At 41.5% G+C, this 23118-nt stretch overlaps 2 protein-coding genes across 3 annotated transcripts in view; both read right to left on the bottom strand.

The window, feature by feature from the left end:
• Nucleotides 1–243: 243 nt before the first annotated feature.
• Nucleotides 244–10031, bottom strand: ethe1.L (ethylmalonic encephalopathy 1 L homeolog). The gene is given in 7 exon segments (NM_001085935.1): nt 244–629; nt 1031–1147; nt 2267–2356; nt 2501–2630; nt 3430–3578; nt 6408–6552; nt 9904–10031. Coding segments are annotated over 7 exon segments (768 nt in total). The 5' UTR covers nt 9994–10031; the 3' UTR covers nt 244–582.
• Nucleotides 10032–22902: 12871 nt separating this feature from the next.
• Nucleotides 22903–23118, bottom strand: part of tmprss5.L (transmembrane serine protease 5 L homeolog) — a 31756-nt gene continuing 31540 nt past the window's right edge. For both annotated transcript variants that reach the window (XM_018226458.2, XM_041569671.1), the window contains one exon: nt 22903–22987. In XM_018226458.2, coding sequence (XP_018081947.1) covers nt 22967–22987 — 21 coding nt within the window. In that variant the 3' untranslated portion in view covers nt 22903–22966. The remainder of the gene's footprint in view (nt 22988–23118) is intronic.

Genomic DNA, 23118 nt, shown 5'->3' with positions numbered 1-23118 from the left:
CTGGCTTGTGAAATGACTACAAACCCCATGATGCCCTGAAACACATCCTGTGTACTAGTGATATTCTGTGTTGTATTGTGAGAAGTCTCATAGAGAAGCAAGTCACGGGTCAGTGTTCTGTACCCCTTTTTTTTTTTTTTTTTTTTTAAACTCTGCACAGACCCCATAAGCCTCTGAGCTCATATATCCAACACCATCCAGTTTAAAGAGCCAGCGTATAAAACAAAGAATGGGACAATGAGGTGGGATCGATATTTTACTTGAAAAACAAATAATAATTTACAATATATACAGCAATGCAGGCTCTGTACCTGGGCATGGGCTATCAAAAGAGATCATTTTTTTTGGAAGGCATCAAGCAGGTATGAGCTCATTGTATGAACTTTAAAAAGGCAAGCAAAACCATTTCCCCGAAAGAACATGACAAACATTGTTTCATCCGTTAAAAATAAAAGGAGCATTTAGTCACCTGCCCCTCATACAAAAATATTGTAGAAATAGAAAGTTCCATTTTCTTTCTAATGTTACGGCCAGCAGCTGATTAGACATCAGAATGAGGTCATCGGGATAAAAGTGATGTCATCAGGGATCCTGGATGCCGCATTTCAAGTTGGCTGGAACAGCAACATCTGGAGAAAGGAGAAGAACTCATTAATGATGTGGAAGAATCTCTTATCTCAATAAATTGACAGGCAGGTGCCGAAAAGGAAGCTCCTGCCACTACAGAGCAGAAATCATACCCTGTTAACTGTGTTGAATGCGCTAATAGATATGACTTTGCCTTTTATAGGCTTAGGCCTGGGGGCAGGTAACAAGGTTGGAAAATCCATAGCAGAGTACACTAAGTAACTATTAGTATACTAAGTATTTATCTGATCAAACATATTAATTGCATTGTATGAGACGTGAGCAGAAACCTAGACACTGGGATGGCAGTGCATGTGATCTAATAATATTTGTACTTGGTCTCTGTCCTTTGCCATGGATGAGCGTAGTTTAGCAGAGGACAAATAACATGTACTCGTCTCACCTATCTGTTTAGGTTTGGGCAGGTTTAAATTGTTCATGATCTTCACAAACTCCGCTTCGTCTTTAGTGAGTCGAGGGTTCAGGCGCTTCTCTTCCTCTACTGATGACACAGTCTGACCTGTAACAAAGGGAATGAGAGGTCAGGGGGTGGCTGTATGGGGGGGGTTGCCCTGGACAATTAATGGATAACAAAAAAGTAAAAAACTATTCAAAGAGAACTAAACCCTAGGAATGAATATGCGGTTGCCTTGGGCTGGTACAGAAGCACAAAACATAATGTACAATATATTTTACTTCTTTGGTTAAGCTTTAGTTCTCCTTTAGGCAATCTTAATATGCAGGAGGCTTTTCCAGTTAGAGGAACCCCTGTATATTGTGAAGCCAATCACTGCTTTCTCCTGCTTTTTGCTCGGTGCTGAAGGGATGGAGCACAATCCCTGCAGCCCAGCTCATCTAAGCCCCTACAAGTCCCCCTAATCTGTATTTGTTAATGCCAAAGATTCTGACCCACATTATTAAAACCACTGTTGTTCCGGACTGGAAAGAAGCTGTCCATTCTGCAAATTTAATTTAGTTTGAGAAAGTTCCAAACACGGCCACTAACTCACTAGCCCCTAACCTCGTATTGCAGGGGGTTATTGCTCAGGTGGCACCAGAAAGCTGCCAGCTCAATATAAAAGAATAAGCCACAGCTGCTCTAGAGCCCACAACCAAACAGGCTTTCAGTCACTTCCGTCAGTCTTGCTTCTGCACACCCACCCAGTAAGGGTCTATAGCCAGGGGTCTATCAATTGGGGGTAGGGCAACGGCTGCAGACAAGGGAGGTGATGAGTGAAAGACCACCTATAAGAAATACAGTTTTTTTTTTATATAAAATCCGACTTTTAAAAAAAATATAGAATTTTTCAGAAATTCAGAGGATGGAAAAGTCTGAATTTGAAAATCCGGCATCTCCGACCTGTTGAGGTTGTATATAAGTCAATGGGATTTTATGCAATACCCTAAACTTTTCGTAGTTTTTAAAATTTTAAAAAGAAAAATCGGATGGAAAAATCTGAAAAAAAAAAATCGTGAAAATCGGAATTTTTCCTGCAAAGCAAATTTTCAGAAAAATGTAATAATAAAAAAGCGTAAAAAACCCGAGCTGATTTGATCAGAGTTTGTAGCAGAAAATGAGGAGATAAATTCGGACACCATAGTGTGTGCCCAACATAGTATCACACCCTCCTCAACCCACCTGTGTAGTCATGCCCAGGGTACAGTAGGCAGTTGCCGGGCAGGGAGAATATCTTGCTGTGCACAGAGTGGTACAGAGTTTTGGGGCAACCTGCAAACAACAATAACACCAAAAGTAAGAAAGGATAAAAGAAACCAATAACAATATAGAGCGTTTGGGAATAGAACTCAATTCTAGAGGCCATAACTTTTTCTGCCCCTTGAGGAGGAAGAGGATGATGATATTTTTCCTTACCCTGCTGGAAATCTGTTCGTCCGCAGCCTCTGATGAGAAGCGCATCTCCAGTAAACGCCATGCTCTTATCATTCAGTACGTATGTGAGGCAGCCGTCTGTGTGTCCTGGAGTGGAACGCGCCTCTACCCACTGCAAGTGTCCCAAAACAATACACCTTGGGTTACTTTACTCTCAATATGTTACTTTTTTGTTATCCACATTTGTGGTGGCTGAGCATTAAAGGAAAACTATACCCCTCCAACAATGTAGGTCTATATAAAAAGATTTCACAAATGATGGATCAGCGCCTAACGCTACGGAGAAAACAAACAACAACACAAAAATAAAAATATGGTGTAGTCATAATGAACCACTTAGTTTGTCGCCATGTGTTGGATTAGCAAAAGAAAGTGTTGTTTTAGGTAAGTTCCCCATGAGACACATTCAGTTACATTGAGTAGGAGAAACAACAGCCTGCCAGAAAACAGTTCCATCCTAAAGTGCTGGCTCTTTCTGAAATCACATGACCAGGCAAAATGACCTGAGATGCACCTTCACACCAATATTACTACTAAAAAAAAAAATGTATATACTTGTTGGTTTAGGAATGAAATTTTATATGGTAGAGTGAATTATTTGTAGTTAAACAGTGTCATTTCGAAATTAAAACTGTATCATAAAAATCATGACAGAAACCCTTTTTCAGCAGGATTCGGATTTCGCCGAATTCTTCTGCCCAGCCGAACTGAATCCTAATTTGCATATGCAAATTAGGGACGGGGAGGGAAATCGCATGACTTTTTGTCACAAAACAAGGAAGTAAAAAATGTTTTCCCCTTCCCACCCCTAATTTGCATATTAGGATTCGGCCGAATCTTTCCCGAAGAATTTGGGGGTTCAGCCCAATCCAAATAAGTGGATTCAGTGCATCTCTAGCAAAAACACTCACAAATTTCCCAAACTTGATTTGATCTCCTTCCTGTATGTAGAGATCGGCACGGGCGCCGCTGTCCTTGGAGATGACACTTTTGCAGCCAGGGAGAAGCTTCTTCAGAATGCCCGTGCCAGTGATGTGGTCTGCGTGGCAGTGGGTGTTGGCTGTGGCAAAAAAATAAATAAATAAATAAATAATAATGAGATTGGACAGGCTGCTAGGGGTTATGTCCAGACTCCCAAGGCACTGCCAGCACAGTTAATGGTAATTACCCTGCTTTGCCCTGAACCAGGAAATAATGAATGTCTGTTTATTCCTGCCAATAGCAGGAGAGCAAAGTCTAATAGCTTTATTAGAGACGCTCTGCAGGAACTCTCTTGCCCAAAAGAGACTACATTTTGCCAGCACTATTATTCACTGCTGCATGGAGTGTGGTTCTAGAGGTTGCCAACACAGAGCTCTACAGATGTTCATTAACTATAACTCAAATTGCCCAGAGAAGGTGCTCTGGGGTGCAGGGAGTTGTGGTTATACAGCACAATAGTCTTATTTATATCTGTATTTGATACATACTGTATAGAGAATATTTATGTGGGACTGTGGGCCGTCATACTACTTACATTGTTGGTTTTAAAGGGGTTGTTCACCTTTAAATTGACTTTTAGTATGATGTAGAGAGTAATATTCTGAGACAATTTGTAATTGGTTTTTATTTTTTTATTATTTGTGGTTTTTGAGGTATTTAGCTTTTTATTCAATAGCTCTCCAGTTTTGCAATTTCCGCAATCTGGTTGCTAGAGTCCAAACTACCCTAACAGCCATGCACTGATTTAAATAAGAAACTCAAATATGAATAGGAGAGGCCTGAACAGAAAAATGAGTAATAGAAAGTAGGGATAACAATAACGGTATAGCCTTACAGAGCATTTGTTTATTAGATGGGGGTCAGTGACCCCCATTTGAAAGCTGTAAAGAGTCAGAAGAAGAAGGCAAATAATTCAAAAACTATATATAAGAAAAAGAAGGCCAATTGAAAAGTTGCTTGTGCCTCAAATATGAATGGGCGAGGACCTAAATAGAAAGAGGGGTAATAAAAAGTAGCAATAACAATAAATGTGTAGCCTTACAGAGCATTTGTTTTCTAGATGGGGGTCAGTGACCCCCATTTGAAAACTGGACAGAGTCACAAGGCGGCAAATAAATAAAAAAATATATAAAAAAGAAGGCCAATTGAAATGTTGCTTAGAATTAGCAATTCTTACAATCTAAGGATACAATGCCCTCAAATGCAATATCTGAAAATAGAACTAAACCCTAAAAATGAATAGGCCATATTTTATATACTGAACTTATTGCACGAGGCTAAAGTTTCAGCTTGTCAATAGCAGCAATGATCCAGGACTTCAAACTTGTCACAGGGGGTCACCATCTTGGAAAGTGTCTGTGACACTCACATGCTCAGTGGGCTCTGATTGGCTGTTGAGAAGCTAAGCTTAGGGCTCGTCACTAATTATCCAGCAGAAAATGAGCTTCCCCTGTAATATAAGCTGATGCTACAGGTTTGCTGATTATTAAATTCTGATGCTAATTGCACTGGTTTCTGTGCTGCCATGTAGTAATTATCTGTATTAATTACTAATCAGCCTTATATTGTGACATTTCTATTCTATGTGTACTGTATATTGTGAGTGGGTCCCTAAGCTCAGTAAGTGACAGCAGCACAGAGCATGTGCAGTGAATCAGCAGAAAAGAAGATGGGGAGCTACTGGGGCATCTTTGGAGACACAGATCTTTACTGCTAAAGGGCTGTGGTTGCCTTGGGCTGGTACAGAAGCACAAAACATAATGTACAACATTTCTAGCTACTTCTTTAGTTTAACTTTCCTTGTCCTCTAACAATGCATCTTTTAGACACCGAAGTGCCTTTTTAGCAATAAAATCCATGCACAAACCTTTTATGCGATCAATATACTGTCCCTTTACAGCATATTAAAACATGTTACTGTCACCCACAACAATGAATATGAAAAGGACGGCACTGTTTATACCCATCTGGTTCTGGTGTAAAAGGGACAGGCTTCACCCTTTGTACCCAGTAAATCTATGCTGGTTATACAGACTTATTACTCTTATGCTGCTGTATAACAGGTTTAATTGCACATCAGTGACTGCTCCCTCCCCTCATGGAAGCAAAAGTTCCCAATCACAGCCCGGCTGCACCCGCAAAACCCTGTACTAGGCTTTCTCCCACGCCCAGAATGCCAGCTCAAAAGGGTGATTCACCTTTATGTTAACTTTTAGTATGTTTTAGAATGGCTAATTCATTTCTAACCAACTTTTCAATTGGTCTTCATTATTTAACTTTCTGTAGTTTTTAAATTGTTTGCGTTCTTCTTCTGACTATCTGTTTTAGGGGCAGGACTCCACAGACGATCACGGCGCAATCCGATGCGGTGCGCAAAAACGCAGGCCTCACGTCGGAAATAAGGTAAGTAATGCTATTGTCGGATCGTGTCGCAGATTGTTGGATGCAGACGCTGCACCTGCATCAGACAGTCGTGTCGCATCAATAATGCAACACGATCCAACAATAGCATTACTTACCTTATTTCGTCGCATCCGACATGACGTCTGCATTTTTGCGCAGCACGTCGGAATCGTCCGTGGAGTCCTGCCCTAAATGGGGGTCACTGACCCCATCCAAAAATGCTCTGTAAGGCTACACATGTAGTTATTGCTGCTTTTTATTACTCATCTTCCTATTCAGGTCTTCTCCTATTCATATTCCAGTGTCTTATTCAAATCAGAGCATGGTTGCTAGGGTTATTTGGACCCTAGCAACCAGATTGCTAAAATTGCAAACTGCTGAATAACTCATAAAGCATAAATAATAAAAAATCAAAACCAATTACAAGCTGTCTCAGAATATCACTCTCATACTAAAAGTTACCTCAAAGGTGAACAAACCAAACGCTGCCATGCAGTAGCCTCACCTGCATAGATCATATTGAGCCCAAGGTCCTTGATGAGTTTTGCATCTCGCTCTGCTTTATCCAGCACCGGGTCAATAAGAATGGCCTCCTTGGTGTTTTTATCAGCCAGTAGGTAAGTGTACGTACAACTCACTGGTTCAAACAACTGCAGGAAGAGAGTAAGGTGTACACTGAAATATGCTGGAGAATAGGAGTAAAGGAAAATCAATGAAAGCAATCGGACACTGGCACGGATTATTATTTGGGTTCAAGTGATTGGGATTCACAATACAAACCATTACTCCAGGTCTGGCCAATAAACATACATTATCCAGTAGTATTAGTCAGGGGGTGATGAAGTAACACAGACAAGGGTTCCCCCGGTTCAATAACAATCCAAAAAAGGAAGCTATGGGTTTTTTTTCCATAATATTTTCCTCCCAACATCTGTGCCGATAGACTAGTGAAGGCAAACAATAAATTTCTCGTTATGGGTTACTGGACTTAAGCCTACAATGATACATCCCCAAGTGATTTCTGATAATAAAAGATATCCTCGCTCCTAGTATGTAGCGCTCGGCCTTCCATCGCTCGAGAGGTTAAATCTGACAGCTCAGATCTATTTAAAGGAAAACTATACCCTTCAAACAATGTAGGCCTCTATAAAAATATATTACATAAAACAGCTCATATGTAAAATCCTGCTTCATGTAAATAAACCATTTTCATAATAATATACTTTTTTTAGTAGTACGTGCCATTGGGTAATTATAAATAGAAAATGCCATTTTAAAAAATAAGGGCCTACCCCCCTGGAATCATATGATTCACAGTGCACACAAACAACCAAAAATGTAATGTATAAAGGTTGGAGTGACTGGATGTGTAACATAATAGCCAGAACACTACTTCCTGCTTTGCAGCTCTCTTGGTTTCCTCTGATTGGTTACCAGGCAGTAACCAATCACAGACTTGAGGGGGGCCACATGGGTCATATCTGTTGCTTTTGAATCTGAGCTGAATGCTGAGGATCAATTACAAACTCACTGAATAGTAATGTCACTAGTGGTCCCCCTTCAAGTCGCTGACTAACTCAGAGTTAATGAGCTGCAAAGGAAGTAGTGTTCTGTTATGTTAGACATCCAGTCACTCCAGCCTTTATACATTACATTTTTGGCTAACTAACTATATTAGAAGCATTTTTTATTTTGCACAGCCTATTTACCCAGTTTTTATTTTTACACTGAACTGTTCCTTTAAGGGACTTGTATTGTGCCACCGGGAAGTTTTTATGGAAGTAACACACCTTAGCCTTGTGAAGCACTGTAAATAGATGAGCAATCACGTGACCGCCACGATGTTGACCATATCCCTCGGCCAAGTCAGAAGTCAATAAACTGAACTGTTGAGCAGTGCAGTGTAATTGGCTGGCTCGGCTTTCACTCATCATTGGGAAACAACATTCTCTGATGCCAATGGGGAATGAATGTACAGATTGGGGCAAAAAGGGAAATCCTGGAGCAGATTATATAGATTTCTGCAATTGCCACATCTCTGAGCAAGTGCCACATCTTTAACTCCATTTCCTCTGCCCACGGACTAACAGGGAGTCCCTTCCCAGCATTGTATGAGTCAAACAAACTTACGCTGGATATTGCAGCCCCCTGTTCTATGCAGCAATTCCACAACTGCAAAGGTTGCAAAGCTGCTTTTGCCCAAGGTTGCATTCTCATCTGTGAATTATTTTGCATTGTAAGGCTGCCTTGTAGAGCTGGGGGGGGGAGTTTTTTTTGTGCAATATTGCTTTAAGAATACAACCCTGATGTTTCTGGACTACAGCTCTCAGCATGCTTTAACCTTGACAATATGTTAAAGTATTCTGGGATTTGTAGTCCAGCAACAACCGATTAAAAGTTTGGTTGAGCAGTGCAGCAGGGTTTAGTGTCCCTTTAAAAACAATAATAATGTGTTTATGGAAAACTCCACCTAAAATCTATTTGTTTGCAAATTATTATTACTATCATTAACATGTATTTTTAGAGCGCCAACATATTGCACAGTGCTGAGTAAATTCAAGAGCCTCATGAAATAATGAAAGAATCGATCTTTAAATAAAATAAAAACATTTTTATATGCAATTGAAATTGAAAGCAGTCAGTTTCTTGATTGGATTTGTGAAACAATGTACAGAAGTCAGTTCTTCATCATGTCTGTTCATCAGCTGGCTGCTGCTACATTGTTTCAGGTATCGGAAACAGCCAGTGAGCTACTGCTATGAAATGCAAACGTGTTTTACAAATACAGGTATGGGACCAGGGATCCAGAATGCTCGGGGCCTGCGGTCTTCCAGATAAGGGAGGTTTCTGTAATTTGTATCTTTATACCTTAAGGGCAGAGACACACACTCAGATTCGGGGAGATTAGTCGCCCGAGGACAAATCTCCTCTTCTTCGCGGCAACTAATCTCCCCGAACTGCCTTCCGCCGGCTAGAATGAAAATCATCGGGAAGGCACTCTGAGCGCTTTGTTTTAAGAAGTCGCCCGAAGTTGCCTCACGAAGAAACTTAGGGCGACTTCGGAAAACGAAGCTCTCCGAGTGCCTTCCCATTGTGAGATTAGTTGCCCCGAAGAAGAGGAGATTTGTTGCCAGGCGACTAATCTCCCCGAGGCTGCCAGTGTGTCTCTGCCCTTAGTCTACTAAAAAATAATTGAAACATGAATTAATCCCAATAGGCTGGTTTTGCCTCCAATACAGATTAATTATATCTTAGTTGGGATCAAGTACAAGTTACTTGTTTTATTATTACACAGAAAAAGGAAATAATTTTTAAAATTTTTAACTATTTGGTTAAAATGGTCTACGGGAGATGGCTTTCCCGTAATTCGGAGCTTTCTGGATAACAGATCCCATCCAGTAAAAAAATAAAAAACATAGTGGAAAGGTTTCATTAATATATTGGCAAATATGCATGTTTGCAATTTGCACTCATTTTCTATTTGTAGTGGTTTCTGATATATACACACCGGCAATTTTAGACTACGAATAGCAGACTTTCAGTGCAAGATTCTCTGAAGGTCAGAGAGTGTCGGTGACAATGTCAACTGTCAGCAGTTGAGATCTAGGGAAGTCAGAACTGCCCACAGGTCTCATCCCAGCTGCCACTGAACTCTTTATAAATCTGGTTGCAGCATTGATGGTTGCTATGGGTTACTAGACCTGGAAGAAGCTTTGCTGCTAGTCATACAGTCCCCCCTAGCCATGTTATTTCTCACAGACTGGTCTGGCCACTCGCTGATGCTGCATTTAATTCAGTCACACAGAAAACAATGGAGTGCTACTGTACAACTGAACCAAGCAGCGTGACACACATCTTAAATAGTAGGTAGCAGGGTGCCACCAATGACTAAACCCCCTACAGCTGTACCACCTATACAGACCCCTCGCCCACCCCTCTGTTGGTATTTGGTATGTTCCGCCGCGCCGTCACGAATTCCCCCTCACAGTGGTAACACCCACCTGCCTGAAGACGAGACCACTGCTGGCAGCCATAGCGCTGTATCTCCTGCACTGCCCAAGCGCCGCCTGTTTCAGAGCTACGAACAACATCGCGGTGAGCGTTTATTTCAGGTTCCCTTGAGCAATGTGGACGCACTGGCTGAGTAACCAAGAATCGCGTATTATTACAGAGGGGTGCGGCTATCTCCACCCGTCCACCAATGGGAGAAGGTTGGCAAGTTCGATATTGTGACAGGCAGGCTTTTGGCCAATCCCCGTATCGAGGGGCGGTGACGCCAGTGTGAGGAACATTCCGTTTCAGGACGTGTAGCCGCACGCGAGGCGCCTCTTTACTGCGCATGCGTATGGTTGTTCACCTTTATGTTAAAGGAACAATTCAGTATAAAAATAAAAACTGGGTAAATAGATAGACTGTGCAACATAAAAAAAATTCTAATATAGTTAGTTAGCCAAAAATGTAATGTATAAAGGCTGGAGTGACTGGATGTATAACATAATAGCCAGAACACTACTTCCTGCTTTTCAGCTCTCTTGGTTTACACTGATTGGTTACCAGGCAGTAACGAATCAGTGACTTGAGGGGGGTCCACATGGGTCATATCTGTTGCTTTTGAATCTGAGCTGAATGCTGAGGATCAATTACAAACTCACTGAACAGTTATGTCCCATGTGTCCCCCCTTAAAGTTTCTGACTAACTCAGAGTTAGAGAGCTGCAAAGCAGGAAGTAGCAGGCCCGCACTGGCAATCTGAGGGTCTGGCAAATGCCACAGGGGCTGCTGTAAGGTGCCATAGAAAGTCAGTAGTTAGTGAGCTGTTTGTGCCTCTCTGTGTACCTGAAATGCCAAGCAGGGTTGCCACCTGGCTGGTAATTTACAGGCCTGGCCGGTAAAAATTATGGTTTATCCCAATGTTATTAATAGGGAAAAAAGATAAATGTATAGGAAGGCCGGTATTTTTTCCTGGAAAAGGTGGCAACCCTAATGACAGGACCGGCCTGGCCGGTAAAAATGATGGCTGATTCCAATGTTATTAATAGGGAAAAAAGATATATATATAGGAATGGCGGTATTTTTTCCCAGAAAAGGTGGTAACCCTATTCTCAGTCCAGACCTGGGAAGTAGTGTTCTGGCTATTATGTTAGACATCCAGTCACTCCAGCCTTTATATATTACATTTATGCCTCACTAACTCTATCAGAAACATTTATTTATATTGCGCAGCTTATCTATTTACCCAGTTTGAACAATTTTAACTTTTAGAGAGTGAAATCCTGATTATTTGTGGTTTTTGAGTTATTTAGCTTTTTTATTCAGCAGCTCTCCAGTTTGCAATTTCAGCCATCTGATTGCTACGGTCTAAATTACCCTATGCAAATAAATAAATTTAAAAAAAACATAAATGATGCAGACCAATTGAAAGTTGCTTAGCATACTAACATACTAAAAGTTTACTTAAAGGCGAAGTTGCCCTTTTTAATTAATATGTGTTACTGTTTACAGACAGCCTGGGAGAGGTGATAAAACAAAAATTGTATTAACCTAATAAAATATACATTTCAACATTCACGGCCAATGTTACCACTGTTAAATCACGCTCAATGGAAGAAGGTTTTATCTGGCCCAAGGAATTATGGGTAGTGTATGGCAAAATCCCCTGATTTGCCCCTTATACAGTGATGTTTGCAGCCCCCTCTGTAAGTGCCGTAGCGCAGGCACTGAGACCCTCTGAGCATTTCCAGCCTCACAATAATATAACAGCTGCCGGCTCAGTGTTGTGGAAATCTCATTACCAAACAATAAGCACAATGGGATTAATTTGTACTGTTTTACCAGGCGCTGCGTCTGCTTGTGTCATTCCCCATACTCCCTGCAACTCCCTGTAGCCACGAGGAATCCTCAGTGACATGGTGCAATGTTGCCTGTGCTGCTACATGAAAGGGACATGGGACGTTGGGCCTGGCTAGCAGCAATTTGATCAAAAACTGTTCTTATTTAGTAGTGAAATGTAAGCCCTGTATCAAATATAGGAATTTGGCAGGGCTCACTTGAGTCTCACAGAGTGGTGGCACTTGCACTCTATTGCCATGGGCAGCTTTGAAGACCAATATGAGTGTTTTGCTGTAGCCTTTAGTACCTGGAATATCGATGTGTTTGCCATAGGCCTTAGGGCTCTTACACACGGCCGTTTTTGCCTGCGCTCCCCTGCTTTTCGCATTCTTCCATTCGGCCGCAGGGGAGCGCAGGAGTAGACTCAGTCAATTATTTTTAAGGGGGCTGTTCTCACACAGACACATGTGTGCGCCGATTGCAGGTGAAATGCAACATGCTGTGTCTCAACCTGCGTTTGGCGCTTACATGTGTCTGTGTGAGTACAGCCCCCTTTAAAAATAATTGACTGAGTCTACTCCTGCGCTCCCCTGCGGCCGAATGGAAGAATGCGAAAAGCAGGGGAGCGCAGGCGAAACGCAGAGCCCTTTGAGACGCCAGCAGTCAAGATGGAGAAGGAATCACTGATCACAATAGGGTTGTGCCACTTACAGATATGGCAGAATCAGCATTTTGGTGGATATGGCACTACCTTCCTGGCATTGTTTACATTTCTTGATTCATGGCACCAAAGTTAAAGGAGAACTAAAGCCTAACTAAAGAAATAGCTAGAAATGTTGTACATGATGTTTTGTGTTTCTGTACCAGCCCAAGGCAACCACAGCAGTTTAGCAGTAAAGATCTGTGTCTCCAAAGATGCCCCAGTAGCTCCCCATCTTCTTTTCTGCTGATTCACTGCACATGCTCTGTGCTGCTGTCACTTACTGAGCTTAGGGACCCACTCACAATATACAGTACACATAGAATAGAAATGTCACAATATAAGGCTGATTAGTCATTAATACAGATAATTACTACATGGCAGCACAGAAACCAGTGCAATTAGCATCAGAATTTAATAATCAGCAAACCTGTAGCATCAGCTTATATTACAGGGGAAGCTCATTTTCTGCTGGATAATTAGTGACGAGCCCTAAGCTTAGCTTCTCAACAGCCAATCAGAGCCCACTGAGCATGTGAGTGTCACAGACACTTTCCAAGATGGTGACCCCCTGTGACAAGTTTGAAGTCCTGGATCATTGCTGCTATTGACAAGCTGAAACTTTAGGCTGGTGCAATAAATTCTGAGATTTAGGGCTCAGAGCAAAACTTTACTTAACTGCCATAATCTCATCCCTGAATCCAATGGCCACTGTGTTTACCATTCAGAGTAGGTTTACGTTTCCCCACTCAAGGTCATTAGCTGCTGCTGCCATATAATCTCTTTATTCTACAGCTTCCCGAGACAAGATCACTGTGACTTGCAGTCTGCTTGTCTAATCTAAAATACCAATTATCTAGGTGTGCTCTTCACAGATTCCAGGTGTGAAACCTTCCCTGTAGTCACGTCCCAGCAGAGAATAACTACATGCTCTGAAATGGATATCGAGTCTTTGTTATAAACAGGGATACACCAGGTTCATCCTTATGAGATTATGAATCACGTTGCAATTCCGGATGGAATTATAATTTTCATAATAAATCTTGCAAAGTCCAGCAGCTGCTAATGGTGATGAGAGGGTTTATCTGAAACCTGGTTGGGCAGGCTCAGGCCTACGAAGGTGCTGTTCACTCAGGTGGTGGGTCAAACCTCAAGCAGGGTCCTTCCATGTTCAGGATTTGAAGAAGAAACAGGGCTGACCAGCACGCAAACGGATCCACAGGACCAATGAATATTAGTTGAAAAAAATATCTTTTATTTGTACAAAGTTAAAAATGTATATTTGCATCTGCCCTAAGCGTTTCACACCCACCCAGGGTGCTTACTCATGGGCTTTTTTAACTTTGTACAAATAAAATATATTTTTTAACCTGCCCGATCGAGATGTGTGTGGCCAACTTTCGGCCAGATATTGTCCAGGGAAGCCCGTCGGATGGCCCCACACACTGGCCAATAAGTTGTCGACTCGGTCTGTCTGCAGCTTTTATCGGCCCGTGTATGGGGGCCTTAAGGTGTATCCACCAAACTATATAGAACCAAATAACAACAGCCATCTCCAACTTTACGTTTCATAAGTAATTAAAGGGGTAATAGATAATTACACCAACTACTATTAAGGTGACCATACCTGTTACAATAGCGACTAATGGTCACCAGAAAGATCATTAAAGGAGCTGTTCACCTTCCAAACACTTTTTTTAGTTCAGTTGTTTTCAGATTGTTCCCCAGAAACTTTTTTTCAATTACTTTCCATTATTTATTTTTTACTGTTTTTACTAAGTATAAAGCTGAATGATGTTTGAGTCTGACAGCTCAGTAATTCAGGTGCAGACTCTAAACTGTTGAATCTCCGACCCTTGCCAATCTTCTAATCATTCCTGTTTTACTGCCAGCACCAACATCTGCCTTTTTATTGGCCATTCTTTCGGATCCTGTTTCTGTACTGCGCTACTGTTGGTTTTGACCCCAGCCTGTGACCCTGACTATGTCCCTGACTCCTGATTTAGTTCTGCTCTATCTGATTGGTACCCAGCCTGTCCCTCGACCACTTTACTTGTTTCCGGTTCTTTCTGCACACGTTTGGTTCCATTGTCTGCCCAGAACTCTCTCCTTGGTTTTCTCACTATAAGACCTGACAGCATTCTGGTAATGGAGGGCTCTGCCCCAAGCAATAGGCAGAAGTGTGAGCCAAGACCGGGATCTTGGGTTTTGTTCTGGGTTTGGGATTCCTTACATAACATATTCAATACAGACATTTAGGGGCAGATTTATCAAGGGTCGAATTTCGAAGTAGTGGGAGTTTTTTGAACTCCCATAACTTCAAAATTCGAAGAAAAAAAGACCAAATTTATTAAAAAATCACATTTTTTTCTGCGGTTGAATAGATGTTACTTCGATCGTTCAAATCGAAGTAACATCGCATTCGATTTAATTCGATTCAAAGTATGTTCAAAAGTCCACCAATTGACTCCAAATAGGTTCTAGGAGGTCCCACATAGGCTAAAACAGCAATTCGGCAGGTTTTAGATGGTGAATGGTCAAAGTTTTAAAGAGACAGTACATGATAAATTTGATATTCGAATTTTCAATTTTCAACTATTCCCTAGTCGAAGAACACAAAAATTAGCTAAAAATTTACATTTTTTTACTTTCAATTGTCACTTCGACCCTTTTTAAATCTGCCACTAAGAGCTGAAATGTCAGATATACAGGTAGAAACAATAGAATACTACCTGGTACGACAATAACTGTGCATGTATGGCCACCTTAAGGCAGATCTACAACAATAAATCAAATCTGATGATCTGTGCAGGAAAAAGTAAAAATAAGAATTCATCAGCAAACTTGCATATTCTGAGCAGTTTCAGTGATGCCATAAATATGTTGGATTTTCCCAATGTGAGTTCCTTGCCCTGCTGTGATTTACTGCAACTAGAAAGCACGGAGATGAGGTCAGGGAGGAGGATTAAAGGTGGCCATACACACACCAATAATATCATACAAAATGAATTTTCATATGATATTCGGTGCGTGTATGGTGGGCAGTGGCAGAACTACTGGGGGAGCAGGGGGTGCGAGCGGGCCAGGGCCCCCCGGCAGCTCACCCGCCACTGTCAAATGCGGCCGAATGGAGGGGGTGGGGCCCGGCTGCGCGTCACGCAGCAGGGCCCGCCCCCCTCTAGTGACGCTACTGATGGTGGGAGATGAGCCGACTTATATTGGCAGAAGGCTGAATCGGCAGAATTTTGATCACATTACTCATTGTTAGTGCTGAATCATCAGATACAGGTAGAATTCTAATGTTTTATCTGTATGTCTGATGATTCAGCTCTGTATTGAAATGAACAATCTTTCCTGGAAACATCTTCCAGGAAAGATCGTAATTGTTATGCCCACCTTAAAGGAACAGTTCAGTGAAAATCAAAACTTGGTAAATATATAGGCTGTGCAAAATAAAAAATGTTTCTAATATAGTTAGTTAGGCAAAAATGTAATGTATAAAGGCTGGAGTGACTGGATGTGTAACATAATAGCCAGAACACTACTTCCTGCTTTTCAGCTCTCTAACTCTGAGTTAGTCAGAGACTTGAAGGGGGGCCACATGGGACATTTCTGTTCAGTGAGTTTGTAATTGATCCTCAGCATTCAGCTCAGATTCAAAAGCAACAGTTATGACCCATGTGCCCCCCCCCCTCAAGTCACTGATTGGTTACTGCCTGGTAACCAATCAGTGTAAACCAAGAGAGCTGAAAAGCAGGAAGTAGTGTTCTGGCTATTATGTTACACATCCAGGCACTCCAACCTTTATACATTACATTTTTGGGTAACTAACTATATTAGAAACATTTTTTATTTTGCACAGCCTGTCTATTTACCCAGTTTTTATTTTGACACTGAACAATTCTCAGCCAGTGTTTCTCCTCAGGCCAGGATCAGCAAAGTCTGCCACTAGGACAGCCCGTTTTTTTGAAGCGCTGGTCGGGTCAAAACTGGCAGACCAGTTTTCGAAAGTAGCAAAACCGGCCAGGCTTTCCTGAGATTGATGCGGTGATCGCCCAATCGCTGATCGCTACATCATAGCTCCACCCCCAGTGTCAGTCCCGCCCCACTACATTGCGTCACCTCCCCCAGCAGTTCGTTCGGGGTAAAGGTGACAGCCCTAACCCTAAGGGTATTATTATCCTGCATGCTTCATACCACCCAACATTTTGGAAATAAAAATGGGGACAAAAAAGTTGCCGAATTTTTTTTTCGACCACACCCATGTGGCCACACCCCAATTACCATGTTCATTTTACAAAATTTAGCAGGTTATGAAAGTTTGAACATATTTCTGTGTTTTTTCCAGTTATTACAGTTTTGCTAATGAAGGTGAATTGCCCTTTAAGCTGTGAGTCTAACTTCTCCCAAGGGACCTGTTATCTTATATTGTTACAATTACTTATTTGCTTATCTAGATACATTTGAATTGTTACAAATGTATTTTATCTTCTGTTGTGGCTGTTCTGGGCTCTCTGCCAAAAGCCAATTAAGTTAGAAACTTTGATTCTTTTTCTTGCTGTCCAGTGCAGAGAAAAACAGGACTTTCCTGTACAAATGAGGGACTGCGGGTTGAGCTGTCAAAAGCGGGATTGTCCCTCTAAAAACGGAACAGTGGGGAGGTATGATGCTTGATTAACAAACCATGTCAATGGGGGGCACTGCTATAATAGCACTGGCCAATGTCTCCTTCATTTTTTATTGGCTGTGTGTGCAAAAATAATTCTTGTGGGCACACTTTCTAAACCTGTGTGTGCACTTTCAAAGTGTGCGCAGGTCAAAAACGATGCAACAAAATTCTTAGTGCGCACCACAACTTATTGTGTGCGAATGCCTCAAAATGTGTGTGCGCATGCACAAGTATACAGCTTACAGTGAGTATTGGCACTGCAGTTCTGAGCTCTTTTCTGGTGTAGGCACTGTCTACAGACTGGGCGCACCATAGAAGCTGTGGGATGTAGGTCAGTGAGTATGTAGAGATGAACTTATGGTTACGTTGAAAACTATACAGAAAAGACACAGTGCTGCAGGGCTGTGTTGTATCCATGTGCACCTTAATTCATAACTCGTACACAAGTGCAACACACCCCTTTTTGGGTTGTCCTTTTCTTAATTTTTCCACAAGGGTTAAAGAGAGAGAGAGAGCTGTGGATGTGCCGAGGCACACGTACACACACACACACACACGTAAACACACAAACACACACACGTACACACACACACATACACTAGCGACACACCTCTTGCAGCACAAATGCATTCCTTGCTTTTATTGCAGCCCCACAATTAGGGTTTTCTGCAAAAAAATACCGGCCTTCCTATATATTTATCTTTTTTCCCTATTAATAACATTGGGATCAAGCATCATTTTTACCGGCTTTTTAGCTTCACTCACAGCGCAACAATTTTGTCAGGCGTGGATCAACGCTAATTCACTAAAATCCGAAGTTGCGTCCAGGGCGCAGAATGCTGATGAAGTTACGCTAGTGTTACTGCGCAAAGCGAAGATGCGCTAGCGTTGGTTAATTTGCATACGGCGGGAAGTTAAAGTACAATGGATGTATATGTTGCAGCAAATACATTACACTACACAAGCCTGGGAACCTTAATAATATAAAATAAAGTTGTTATATTGCCCTACACATGAGCCCAGTGTATAGTTTATGTGCCGTATGTTAGCAAATGTAGGGGGGAAGCCGGTTACCCCCCCAAAAAAATTAAGCTCTTTTTTCAGCCTATTACCCTGAAAAAGGAAAAGACGCCAGCGTTTTTTGGGACTTAGAAAAAATTTCAAATTTTTTTGAAGCAATCCCTATCTACTCTATTCCACTTCGCCTGGTCTGAGGTGGTGAACTAACGAAATGACGTCACGCTGGCAAATTTTCGCCCGTGTTAGTCACTTCGCCCTTTAGAAAATTTGCCGCTACGGGTTTTTGGAGCAATCCCCCTCAAGTATATCCCCAACAAGCAGCCTCAGTTGTGCTAGAATTATAGGGGAAATGCTGCATTGTGGGTAAAAAACATGGAGACTTGTAGCCAAGCTGTCACATTGCATTTGCTTACTGACCCTTTATGAGTGGTGACAGGTGAGACAGGAGCCAGGGGTGTACTGTTTAGCATGGGCCCCTGTAGAAAAGTTTTTGGGGCCACCACATAGGTTAGGGAGGGAGTGGCTTAAAATCCAAGGCCCATAGGTTGCACCTTTCCTGCCCTCCCCCCAGGTGCACATTTGTATATCCAGCTATGGAACCAGTTTTCCAGAATACTCAGGACCTGGGGTTTTCTGGATAAGGGGTCTTTTCGTAATTTGGATTGCCATCAGTCAAAAAATGATTTAAACATTAAGCAAACCCAATAGGATTGTTTTGCCTCCAAAATGGATTGATTACACCTTAGTGGGGATCAAGTACAAGCTACTGTTTTATTAGTACAGAGAAAAAGGAAATAATGAGAAATAAAGTCTATGGGGGCAAATTCACTAATGGGCAAAATTTCAACAGTGTCAGCTTTGCACCCCTCGCACCACTTCGCCAGGCGCGAATGCGCTACGAATACGCTAATTCACTAAAATGCTACGTTTCGTCCCGGGTGTCAGACACTGGCGACTTTTCACTAGCGTTACTTCGGCGGTGCGAGCATTTCATAGCGAAGATGCGCTATCGTTCCTTTGTGCCTACTGAAAATTCGCTAGTGATTTTGCGCTTAGTTCAATTTGCATTTGGCGGGGAATTTAAAGTTGTACGGACGTCTTTATTATAAATGTTGGTGCAAATGCTTGAAGTTACCACTTTTTATTACAAATGTCCAGGGAACCTTAATAAAGACAAGAGAGTTAATATAATGCCCTACACATGAGCCCACTGTATAGTGAATGTTCCATATGTTATGAAATGTCTGGAGAAAACCGGTTACCCAAAAAATCAGGACTTTTACAGGAAATTCCGCTTCAAAAAAGGAAAAGTCGCCAGCATTTTTTGAACTTTAATGCATTTTCAGCTCACAGGATATGATGTAAGTGACAGAAGATTTAGGAAGATCTAGCTGCTTTTTAGCTCTTGGCCTGGTCAGGTGGTGAAGTCAACTCTGGCGAAAGAGATAACGTTCAGTAAAATCCGCACTTTTGTGAATTTGCGGAGTAATGATCGTTCGCCAGAGCGAAAAGTCGCCTGGCGATAGAGTGCGAACGGTCCCGTTCGCTAGCGAAATGGTGCCTGTTAGTGAATTGGCAATGTCCCTGCAGGAGGCAATGCTAGTGAGTTATCGCTAGTGTTAGCCACCCTGTTCTTTAGTAAATCTGCCCCTATAAGATATGGCCTTCCTGTAATTTGTAGCTTTCTGTATATTGGGTTTCCAGATATCGGTTCCCATACCTGTATAATCATTTGAACATTCTGAAATAATACAGTTACTCTTTATAATCCCCCTCTCAGGAACTGTCTCTCTTCATGCAGGAGTTGGAAGTTTGATTTTAAATGACAGTAAATACAGCCTTTGGGTGGGGGAGGGGTTGCTCCTTTTCCCTAGAAGTTGCCTGCCGTATGCTAGTTACACCACTGACAGGAGCATTTGCTACTGAATTCCACTGTTTTCTGCTGGACAGTAAACAAAACCTCCCTTGTGCCATTGGCCAAAACATTTGGAAATGTGTGGAGCCATTTAAAGGGGCAGTATATACCTATATATATATATATATATATATATATATATATATATATATATATGTTTCTCCTTTGAAGTTGAAGGTAAAGAACTGTCAGTCACAGCTTGCACTTACCTTGGCAACATTCAATGAAAAGATGATGGCACTGAAGGTGACATCAGAGGCAGAATCATGAGATGTCCAAGCAATACAGAAGTAACCAGGGGCGCTCCACCAATGAGGCGAGTTGAATAACCCCGTGGACCCCCGGAACAAAAAGGTGAGCGCACCGGGGGGGGGGCTGCAGCAACACCAAGCTGCCTCAGGCGGCGGAGGAGCCAGGATCGCCCCTGGAAGTAACCCAAAACTACACCTGTACCAGAACTGTGTCTGGCCAAAACTGCTTTATGGCCCAGGGTGCTGATAGATGACTTAGCCAAGCTGTCAGCCTTCCATTCCACAGGTCTGAGAAGGACTGACCACAGAAGATTTCAATCTATGTCCTTCTTACTCAGTGCCATCTAAAGGACATGGCCACCATCATAACGCAGAGACAATGGAGGTGGATTGGACATGTACTGAGGTGTACTTCAGACTTAACCACCAACATTGCCCTTCACTGGACACCCGATGGGAATCGGAGGAGAGGCTGGCCTAGCATTACGTGGTGGATTACAGATGAGGCACAGTCACAAAGTTGTCCAAAGACAGAAGTAGAAATCCCTTGATGCCAGTAATTGTATTAAGCAATGAGCGAGAGATACACCTATATATTTTTTTTACAGCATGAGCAAATCTGCAGATGTTCTATTAATGACTAACCAGTCGTCCCTTAAAGGAAAACTACACCCCTCAAACAATGTAGGTCTCTATAAAAAGATATTGCATAAAACAGCTCATATGTAAAACCCTGCTTCATGTAAATAAACCATGTTCATAATAATATACTTTTTTAGTAGTATGTGCCATTGAGTAATCGTAAATAGAAAATTGCCATTTTAAAAAATAAGGGCCACCCCATGGGATCGTATGATTCACGGTGCACACAAACAAACCAAACAAACTATACGTTAGGTCACATGAGCCAATTAACAGACAGAGTTGTGTCTTTTGCTTCCAGACTTCTTCCTGCTACAGTTAAGGGCAGATTTATCAAGGGTCGAATTTCAAGTTTATGGGAGTTTATAAAAAAACTCCCATCAGCTTCTATAAACTCTAAATCCGGGGGGGGGGGAAATGACCAATCGAAATTTATTTTTAAAAATGGGTGAATAGGATTGAGCTGAAAATTCTAATTTTTTCACCAAAAAAATGTTTTTTCGATAGAATTCGATTGGAATTTTTTTCACAAAAAAAATTTTTTTTTAAAGAATTTCTCCACAAAACGACTCCAAATTGATTGTAGGAGGTCACCCATAGGCTAAAACACCAATTCGCCAGGTTTTAGATGGCGAATAGTTGAATTCTTAAAAGGACAGTACATGATAAATTTCAAAATTCCCTAGTCGAATTACACTAACATATACTCGAAATTCGAATTTTTAAATTCGAATTTCGAGTATATGTTAGTGCAATTCGATTCTTGATAAATCTGCCCCTTATAGAGTTATAGTATTTCTGGTCAGGTGATCTCTGAGGCAGCACACAGACCATCACAAAATGGTGGCTCAAGGCAAGAGATGTAAAAGGACAATATTTACTTAAATATATAGACCAATTTGGTAAGATTCTTTAATATGCCACTTAAGTAACAGATATCTGTTATATCATATTAAGTTTTCATTTTGGGGTATAGTTTTCCTTTAAGGCCTTGGACTGTTAGTAGGACAATGAGAGTTGTAGTACAAGAACGCCAGGAGGGCTGCAGGTTGAATTCATAATATGTACTTTGTATTCTTGCTGAGGATATACTCTGAGCAAGGGGAATCAGGACTCTGCCCTAACCAGAAATACAAGCTGCTCAATCATCACACAGCCTGGGTTTATAGTTCAGTAAGCTGGGGATGTGATTTTCTTATGAACCCTACGTATCCTGTTTGGGAAGCTGTAGTGTTGCTGTGTGTGTGTGTGTGTGACTGTACACCAAAGTGTATGAGGTACAGCTGTAAAGGGACAGTAACCCACCTCCAAACATTAAAGGGCATGTAAAGCCAAAAAAATAAAATCCAATTTTTACTTTCTTCAATGAAAAAGAAACCTATCTCCAATATACTTTAATTAAAAAATGTGTACCGTTTTTATAAGAAACCTGACTGTATGCAGTGAAATTCTCCCTTCATTTACTGCTTTGGATAGGAATTGTCAGACAGTCCCTAACTGCTGAGTAGGGAAACAATCATACTTATGAACAGCAGGGGGAGCTCCCGCCTTACTTACCAGCCATGCAGAACTCGAGCAGCTTTGTTTATGACGATCCCTAAGCAGCCCAGACCACACTGAGCATGTGCACTTAGTCTAAGTCTTGCAAAGATGTATAACAAAGTTACAAGATGGTGACCCCCTGTAGCCAACTTTGAAAGCATAAATCATTTGTTTGATTAGGCTTTGTGATGCAGTAAGTTCATGCTTATGTTTAGTATACAAAATACAGCATTTGTAGCCTTATTCTATTTTAGACTTTCCTTGTCCTTTAAAAAGCTCTTCATATACCTTTAAATATAATTACTTATTGTAGAAATACAAGGCTTTGGTCTATAGCCTCCCTATTTAGGTATAATTGCTGTGCACCCCATACCAGGACATTGTGCGAAAATATGGCCTCCAACAAACACAACACACATTACAATAACATGTCAAAAACAACAACCTTAATTTTTATTCACTTTCTCTGATATTCTTCTCTGTGTGTCTTCCTTGGGTCACGTAACCTCGCTGTCCATCTAGAGAAAAACAGAGTTACAGGCCGTGTCTATTGTAGGTACAAATCAATATCTTTTAATAAATGTAAATGTCGCTCTTACGCCTGCACACAGGTATTTGTTAAAGGAAACTAAAGGTGGCCATACGCGGG

Source organism: Xenopus laevis, chromosome 7L, assembly GCF_017654675.1.
Source record: "Xenopus laevis strain J_2021 chromosome 7L, Xenopus_laevis_v10.1, whole genome shotgun sequence".
In the NCBI taxonomy this organism is placed as follows: Eukaryota; Metazoa; Chordata; class Amphibia; order Anura; family Pipidae; genus Xenopus; species Xenopus laevis.
The sequence above is the reverse complement of the archived record's forward strand: the minus strand, read 5'-3'. Positions and strand labels throughout refer to the sequence as shown.